At 38.3% G+C, this 9,765-nt stretch overlaps 1 protein-coding gene across 1 annotated transcript; it reads right to left on the bottom strand.

The window, feature by feature from the left end:
• Positions 1-3,574: 3,574 nt before the first annotated feature.
• On the bottom strand, positions 3,575-7,490 carry CBLL1 (Cbl proto-oncogene-like 1, E3 ubiquitin protein ligase; the record flags this gene model as incomplete). Its single annotated transcript, XM_009709286.1, has 5 exons — positions 3,575-5,042; positions 5,595-5,668; positions 6,507-6,590; positions 6,848-6,948; positions 7,323-7,490. Coding segments are annotated over 5 exons (1,469 nt in total), but the record flags the coding sequence as incomplete, so codon positions are not given.
• Positions 7,491-9,765: the final 2,275 nt, after the last annotated feature.

Below are 9,765 nucleotides of genomic sequence, written 5' to 3'. Positions count from 1 at the left end.
CTACACTAAACATTACATTGCAACTGCAACCCACCGTTCTCCTCCAGTTTCCCAGGCTTGACAGTACCTTCTGATGTGAACCTCTGCACGCTGTCAGCAAGACAGCAACGCACACAGAGAGAAACAACACAAAACCAGACACAAGTTTTGCAGAGCCAAAAACATTTTAAGGAGAGAGGTGTGTTCAGACTTGATCCACAGAGAAAGCGTATCCACCAATGTGGTTTTGAGAACACTTGACTTCACATAATAGAGGAGACAGCTTTTTCTCCCCTGCTATGTATGCAAACTCTAACATGGAATGAACATGAGCTACTTCCACTTTGGTTTTTAACAAACAGAATTTGACACTCCTTTGAGAGCAGTAAGTGAAAAGAAGTGGAAACTCCATCCAGTAAGGTTTTCTAATTCTTTTGGATCAGGTTTTTAAAAAATTATTCACATTTTTCACTTTTCTTTTTTAAAAGGCATGAAAAATATCACTTAACACATCTAGCTAACCAATCTTTATGTTAATAGTATTTTTTAATAAAACACTAAACATAAAGTACATGTTCACGCAATCAGCCTGCTTGTTGTAAGGTACTCATGGTTGCAGGCAATCCGTTAAGCAAAGTTATAGATGGAGTTGAAGATAGAGTGTAAGGAGACAAGCATCTAAATGATGGATGTTTTCAGGCCATCTCCTGGTGTCCTTTCATTCATTCCACAGTGGACACAAACCATCATCAAACTTCTTTTCATTTCCTTCTGGGACATTATTAGTGGAACCTACAACGGCTGACAAATTTAAATGTTGTCAGAATTTTCTTCAAAACTTGAGATCTGCTTGGCAATGCCTCAGGAGGGAGATCACTGCCACAGACAAAGATATTTATTCAAAATAAACACACTTAATTCAATTCAAATGTTTGTCTTTACAGGAAGACTGTAAGTAGGAATCCAAAGAATTCGCAAGTACACCTCACCATTTTTAAGACTGTTAATTATACAGTTAAATGCAATACATGAATTTCTGAACTTCACACTGAAATGATCATGTATTTTGCAAAAAAAAACCCAAACAAGAAAAAAAAACCCCACCAAACCTAAACAAAACACACATAGAGCTCCATAGACAAATCAAAGACTGTTAACATAAGGTTTCAACCAATGCAGACATTTTTTAACTTTGTAACTATGAAAGCATCAACAGTACCCTTAGTTACATAAGTATGCTTAAAACTTAATAAATTAAAAATTTGATTTAGGTCTTCCTGCACATGCAGGACACAGAAATTTGACCCAAGTTCAAGTCCTGCCTACCTAACATGACTTTTCAGTAAGTCCTCTATCACAAAGACTTCTGATCGACGGTTACTTAACAATTCAAGGGATCCCACTGATTTTTTGAGTAATATGTCATTGTCCATATGACATATGTCACCTTTGCCTCAAATATAAATAGAAAATAATTCTCACGTATTCTCTACAGTGACATACATTTACCTTTTGTGCTTTTTGACAGAGCAAAGCTGCCGTTTTCCCTTAATCAATTCAACCGCCTCAGCATTTTCAGAGAAGCACTTTATCAATAACTTCAACAGCAGCAGTGGACCCAGAATTACTAAGTTTGAAACCTTCATCTGCTTCACAACAGACTGGGTAACATGTAACAGAAGTATGCAACCTGACTTATTTCTAAAAACTAGCATGATGGAAGTATTTGACTTATTTCCTCATCACCCACAACCAACAGGCAATAGTTGATCTCAGAACGTCTTATTTTCCAGAACAAAATTAAGTTGCTACCTAGACCCATCAATAAGTCTGTTTAGAACAGGTACATCAGACATACGTTTGGCTTTGCAGAGTCTAATATTAATCAGACCTGCATATTTCCTCCCAGATGAAGTTATATGCTGTAATATAAACATCCCTAAGCCTACCTCCTACCAACCAATTTAACAGTGACAGAAGGTGGGGTCCTTTAAAGTTCCTCGTGTGTTTATTGTAAGGTACTGAAACAGAATAATGCTGGCACAACCACTTTTGCCTTCATACATGCTGAAACAGTAAATTTATAACCAACCCTGTACTATAGCCTGCTATCACAATCAGCCTCTTTTTCTTCACTGGGGTGTTTTATTTAAAATTACTTGGTTTTCAGAGAAACCAAAACATCTCTGTCTTAGAAAGAAGCACATTACAGCTATGCAGACTTTTAATCAGTTGGCACTTACTGGTCATTTGTATACCCCAGAATTTATTTGTCTATCTTAGAATTTCTTTGCACATCTCTAAAGAACCATTTATTTGAAATGTAGTCTAAAAGATTTGCCTGTAGTCACAAGGAAATCAATGGCAGTCAAGGATAAAGACTAAAAATAAAGAGCCTCTTGCTCTGGTAATTAAAAATACGCAGTTTATACGTAAAATTACAAAACTCGGAATGTTGCACTGCCAAAGCTCTTTCATAAATTTAACATTTATGAGGCAGGAAAAAAGGTTTACAAAATAAATAGTAAAACTGAGGCTTCAAGATGGTTCAGATTATTTGAGAACAGTAGGAAAGTACAAACCTTAGAAAAAACCCAAAGGATTTCTTCATCTAAATGCACCACTGCTAGAAATGTTGCATTTTGAAGAAACAAAGGTTCAGCACTAATATCGATTAGAAATGCAAAGATAAGCACTCTGAACCACAGACAGTACTGTCTTCTTATTGTCCAGTTCCGCTACCAGCTGCACTAAAAAAAAAAAACCATGGTCATTTTATATTATTTCTCTTCAAGACTATGCTTATAAAACATACATTTTGGGCCAAAACAGACCCAAGGGCCTGCTTATATTGCTACTTTTTGAAAAAACGCAAAACAAACCACCTAACTATTGTCTGTTCAATTAAATCTGTATCACAAAATCAAACCGGAAAAAGGATGTGTAGCTATTTATTTCTTTATATCCACATACGGGATTTCAGACCAATTCTTTCAGGTTATCCAAATGGCAAGTTTTCCTACTGTACATAGTATATAAAAGTGACAGAGGCAAACACCACTTCCCTACCTGAAATGATCTGCTTCTCACAGACATGGCAAACCAATTCACAGCCACTTCCACACAAACACAGCTATAGGTAAACACAATAGCTTGAATACAACTCCAGTGAATAGTGTACATGTAAACAGGACCTTCTGAATCAAAACTAACTTTAAAACAAACAAACAAAATCCCCAAAACCTAATCCCCCAAACCCAAACAAAATCAAACAAAAAAACCACCACCAAACCCCACAGTAGATTATTGCATGGTTTCACATCATGCCTGAAGCTATATTTCTGCTCAATTTATCTTGCTGCATAAATTTAAAGAAAAAAAAAAGAAAAAAGCTGAAATGCAGTATTCTGCATGTCTGATTTCCACTGCCATAGATTCACCATAGCCTGAAATCATCACAAGTAATGGTAACTGTTAGCAGGAGAAATATTAAAGTTCCCATAGTATTTCATTATGCTGCCCATTTGGAAAGTATTAGTGCCAAAATGGTGTCCTGGAACTATGTCTGTGTTAACTTCACATAAAACCCCACCACTTTTACAACCATATTTCAATTTAATTATTGTACACAGGTTAACAAAAACATATCACAAGTGAAACTAAACACTGGATTTAACAAAAACAATATTCAGAATGGTACAACACGTGTTCATTTGCTCCAGGAAATAATATTACAAGTGTTCATCTTAGGACAATTTAGCCACACTAGAGACAGAAGTTCTGTTAAAATGCAACCGTGGTCTACTAAGCCACTTATTTTAGCACTACAGAATATTTGAAGTCAAGAGTCTTACAGTCAAGGCTTAAAAATCATTTAAGATTCAAACCCCAAAATGTCTTACAGTCAAAATGACAGTACTTAAGAAAAAACACAACAAAATAACCCCCCAACAATTAATTAAAAGGCTGTTGTATATAGTTTTATCCTCTTCATAGCACTCTATTCATATAATTGCTTGTATCATTGGTAATAGGGTCTGTATCTGGCTTGATCAGGGTGGTGTGGTCCAGGAATTGGGGCCTGAGCAGGAGGCCCTTGCATCCTTGGAGGTGGAGGCGGCCCCCTCGGAGCTGGCCATATCCCTGGACTCATTCCCCCAGGCTGCGTGAAAGGGGGACTAAGAGTTCCTTGATCTTCACTGAACTGTGGCAAAGAGTTAGGATTATAGTGGTGGGGAGGGGGGGCATTTACATTTACGGGTGGGCCTCCGTGCTGAGGAGGGGGAGGTCCTGGAGGAGGATGATTCATATACGGTGGCATCTGGGCAATGATATGTCCAGGTGGCGGGGTTATTGGAGGAGGAGCAGAGGTCATTGGTGGTGGAGGAGCTTGGCTATATACCATGTGAGGAGTACCTGCTGCCTGGGGAGGATGCTGCAGTGGATGGCTTATAGGTGGAGGTGGGGGTGGGGGCGGTGCATAATGTTGCTGTGGAGGCATAATATGATGAGGGTGCGATACCACTGGTTGACCCTGGTATTCAGGATGATGATGAGCAGGTGTGGGCGCTGGTGGAGGTGGTTCTCGAGCACCCGAATTCGAATCATCCTGAATAGGGACAGTTATTAAGTTGCTGTGTTTTCTTGTTGAAATACGGAAGGTGTCCTGACTGACAGGGCGAGGCGGCGGTGGAGCCATTGACAACTCTGCAGGAGGTGCACGAATGTCTTCGTGTGGTTGGTTATAATGCTCATGTGGCACATGCTGTAAAGGAGGTGGTGGCATCATGATGTGTTGCTTTGGCGGAATGTGGCTCATATGATGTTTCTCAGGTGGCATTATGAAACGCTCAGGAATTTCGGCAGGCGGTGGGGCAATAGGAGGATGTACAGGTTCAATTGGAGGACGAGTAACAGGCTTTCCAGCTCTCATATGACGGTGGTTGATGTGAGCTTGTAAGTCCCTCTGTGACAGGTAAGTTCTCTTGCACCCTTGAACAATGCTACACATGAAGAGAGACCCTCGTACACACTGCTCAATTCGCTGCACAGGTTCATTACAGCTAAATCAGAAAAGAATATTGGTTTATTGTCATCACAGAGATATCAATCTGCAGGGTTTTTTTTTTAGTTAAAAGTCAACCAGTTTATCGTAATGACCCAAATTAGAACTGACAATTTTTTCCCCACTATAGCAGTGCAAGAAATATTTCACTGATTTTGAAATTTATCTAGTTTTTACATCTCCAAACACAACTATGAAAAACAAAGAATTTCATGAGGTGGAAATTTATAGACAGCATTACTCTCTCTCATAAATTCCTTCTGCACATTAAGACTTATCAAGAGTCACTCTCACTAAGTTAAACTGCCTTTCACTCCTTTTCAAATTAGAGCAATAACCGGTTATCTACTCAAATACCTAAACAGCAAAGTAAATACTGATCTCTTACAATCCCAAAATACAGGATATGAAACTATAATGAAGTGGTATAGTAGAGTACTCTACTGCCTCTGCTGAATGTACACAAATAAGAACCATGGTAATATAGTATCTAAAATATCTAAGTTACCTTCCTATATTTCCTTTAATAGCAAATCTTGACATAACTTACCCTGGACACATCTTGTCTCCCTTTTTCTCATGTAGTATAGCACAGTCATAGCAGAAAACATGCTTGCAAGGTATCTAGAGACAAAAAATGGCTGTGTTAAGATATCGTATATAAATATCTATGTCATTTTGCAGAATACAGTTCCTCCTTCCCGCACACAATTTCTAATAATAAAAGTAATAAGTTACCTATGAGGTGAACAGGCATAGTGGTAGTTAGTAGTTTACAGCATCTGTACATAGAAGCCTTCTAAAACAGTTTGCATTGAGTTTGGTGGTTTTTGTGGTAGTCTTGTTTGGGTTTTTTAAGTGTTGGCAAAAACATATAGGCAAAAGTTTAAGTATTGCAATAGTACCAACACTAAACATTCACAGAAGCTGCATATGCAATCTAATTACACTTGTCTTGCTGGCAAGGAAGGGACATTTTAAAAGCATTAACTGTCATTAAGTCAGATCCTGAAGCCTGTTACATCACACTGGACTAAATTAATGTCAGGGATTTTGTTACACTAATTTTAAAGGAACAAAAAAGTGAACAGTGTTTTCTAACTTCATTGTAGATCTTCAATTGAGATAAAGAGCTTATTTTTAAAGCTAAGCCATGTAAGGTCAAAACCTAATGAACTTGAAGTGGTTTTTTGTTGGTGATAGTGTTCTGATTTTTTGTTTAACTTTTCCAAGCTTACTTTTTTAAATCAGGGGGTAAAGTGAAATCAGACAGACAGATGGAACAAAAAACCAAAACCACTTCAGCAATGAAGTCCCTTGGTTCCATCCTGTTATTTTTCTGCTGTTTATTCACAGGCCTGTTGAAATCAGTAACCTCTGAAGGCCTCACAGAGACACAGTAAAACCTAATTTTACCTAACGGGAAACCTCAGCTGCATCTTCCACTGATAATTTCACTCACCATGCGTCCATACATTTTGATGGGCAATCCACACTTATCACAGAAATGGACTGGTGTATCATCCTTTTCCCCCAGCAAGTTTATCTGATAGGATAGAGAAGGGGTGGGAAGACAAAACCCAACATCACTAAAGCTTCTCATTTCAATTATCACCAACACACCCATTATTTCTGAATTAGTTGAGACAGAAGCAAGAACACCACACACGTTAGAAAGCAGAGGATATATTTTCAGTCAGTCAAAAATAATGGAAGTACTTTTATTTAAGAATCTATCTACCAGGACCACCTACACTTTGATATGATTCACAAAGATTCATGACTTCCCATCCATGACTTTACCTTATAGTCCCAAAAGATGGGTCCAGGGAATCTCCTTTGATTGCCAAACATTTCACCTCCTTTGCATTCGTATCGCTCCTCCTTGTTATAATCAAATTCTTCTGTGGAAAGAAGAAACAGAAGAAAGACACGAGCCGACCACAACACTCTCGTAATTGACACCGGCTGCTATTAAGAACATGTGCCATTCTATACCGAAATCATCAAGATATGTCACAGCACTTCCAATCTCGTAGGTCAATTCTACAGAAAGGTAGTGTCAAACTAGTATGACTGTCTGTTTTGGGAATATGCACCATTTAATCCTTATAGTAGAGCAGTACCCAGAAATTTGAAACTTGTTTTGCACTTGTACAGAACCTTGGACTCTGAGGTCTCCAAGACTCTTCAAGTCTCCAAGACTGAATAAGGTCTTGAACAATGCTGCAGAATAATACACTTCCCTACTACAGGGCTAATATTTATATTAATTTACCTTCATCACCAGCTTGTGTCTTTGAAGGCATCCTGTTCATATTTCTCGGAGTTCGAGTTGCAGGTTTGGTTTTATTCGTTTGTTTTGAGATAAGCTTTATAGGGATTCGTCTACGAACATCAAGACCACCCAATGATCCCGAACTATTTGTTCCTTGCAAATCATTGTCTATGAAAGAAAAAAAAAGGTTTATGCAGTTTTTCAGTTATCTAATAGTTTCTAAAGAGGCTAAATATTAACAGAAGAGTTTTAAGAAAAATAACCTTTAAAGCTTGTTTAAGACTCATACAGATATCAAAGTTTAATCACTAGAAAATAAGTATCTTCACGTACACTCTCTTCTAGAAGTCAAGTAACAAAACTGTAGTGGGAACAGCTGTGATTTTAGGAAATCTAGTTCTAAAAATAAAGCTCTTTTCAAAAGTTAGCTAGTCTGCCATTTCTCCACAACAAGGAAAAAACACATTAAGTGTACAGCTCCTCTCACAGTGTGAATAGTACTGAAGAATCAATTCTTTGTACAACCGTGACAACACAGAATTTGTTATGAGAAAAGATAATTTTTGCAATTTATGTAGATCGGGTTTTTTTAAAGTTAGGAGGAACCTAGTTTCTATGTTAACTCAGCATCTTGACATATCACTTAGAAGTTTAGCAAAGTATCACAAAAATATCAGTACTTAAGAGTATGTAGTATCTTTGCTAAACTGAAAATTATTGCTCCCCTCAGAATTCTCTTTAACCAGATTTAAATCTGAGTACCAGGGCAAAGGAAGCAAGAAATAGCCTGAAACATGCATCAGATACAGGCTCCAAGTGATAATCTAGAGGGGGGATTGCAACAAGCAACAACAATGAATAGGGTACAACTCCTCCAACTTCCAGTCTACCTTAAACCACCACATAGCATCTCATTCATACGAAAATAAAGTTATGTTCCTCATGAATCTACCCAGCTCACTTTCATTTTAATCGAAAAAGCCATTTTGGCAGGTGTTCCAAAGCAGGACATGCTCAGTCTCTAAGGGGTGTGCCACAAGCTGACACAGTGTGAGCCCTGCTGTTCCACTTGATACGGCACTGCAGGCTTGGCATCATCGCCGAAGCCCCAAAAAATTACAGCACAGTGGCACACAGACACTGACGTTAGGGCCCCATTAGTGTAACTCTGCACCACACCTCACAAACTACTGTCTCTCAAAGCCTGTAACCACCCCACACACCACAAGTAGGAGGAAAAACAAAACAAAACAAAACAAAAAAAGGGATTGCTCCAAGTTATTCAGCAGCTACCACCAAAACTAGGAGCTGCAACAAAGTTTCAAATTGGGAGTGTGCCTTGACAGTCACTTTACCTCAAAATCAAAGGCCCTCAATTTCCTCTGATAGACCAAATGTACTTATTCCTCTTAGCACTGTGGTTGATGCGTTTCACTCTAAAAGGCAATATGTAAAAAAGGCAAAAACAATAAAGCCTGGTTTTACTTTTGTTCATTTGTTGCTTTTATTTAAGTTGTCCTGTTGGCTAAACAGATGACTCAGCAAACATACAACTACCATACCACGCTTCCCCAGAGCCTGCCAGACTCGAACGTAGAGACAATAATGCTAAAGCTGTCTATCTTCCACTTGTTGAGAAATTCTGTCTTCTACCAGCATACACAAAAATGCAACACTATAGACCAGAAAAAGTCTCTGCAGGTTCCCAATCCATTCACAAATAGGGATAACCAATACAAATTAAAAAAACCCCACCTTGTGTATTATTTAGTCTATTGAACTGCCAATACAAAACTATTAGGTTCCGACGCTTTTTTCCCATGTATTTTTGCAAGTTAGGAATATTTGCATGAGTTAGCTGCTCAACTAATCCAAACTAGCAAGTTTATTAGTCATTCATGTTTCATGGAAGGATAATAAATTCCAGCCTGTGTGAGCATAACTAGGAGGTTTAAGTCCAGGAAAAAAAAAAAAACAACACAAAAAAAAAATTAAAATTGTTAAGACTACTTAGAGAAGCTCTAATCAGAGATGATACATCTTCCTGAACTGTCACCTTCATCACTTTTTCTTAAATTTTTGCATTTCAAGTTTTCTTAGAATTCATAAATATAGCTCAAATACTACACCTTATACATATACAGGTATAATGCAATCTTTGCTAAGGGGAAGTGGAAAAAAAAAGAATAGCAAAAAACCCACGTCCACTCATCTATTCATTAGATAATGCCAGCACGATAACCAGCAAAGTATCAAAGCTACAAAAACAAATTTAAGCACATGAGAAAGTTTCCTCTCCAGAGCACAACTACGGAACCAGAAAACACATTATCGGCACCGATCTCGGGAAAGGCAGCAGGCAAACAAGCGCCTCGCCGCCACCTCCGAAACGCTACAGGCTGCATCCACCTGCTGCAGGCCGACGAGCTCCGGACACACCGGC

The sequence above is a fragment of the Cariama cristata genome, unplaced genomic scaffold (genome assembly GCF_000690535.1).
Source record: "Cariama cristata isolate BGI_N322 unplaced genomic scaffold, ASM69053v1 scaffold2591, whole genome shotgun sequence".
Classification (NCBI taxonomy): domain Eukaryota; kingdom Metazoa; phylum Chordata; class Aves; order Cariamiformes; family Cariamidae; genus Cariama; species Cariama cristata.
The sequence above is the reverse complement of the archived record's forward strand: the minus strand, read 5'-3'. Positions and strand labels throughout refer to the sequence as shown.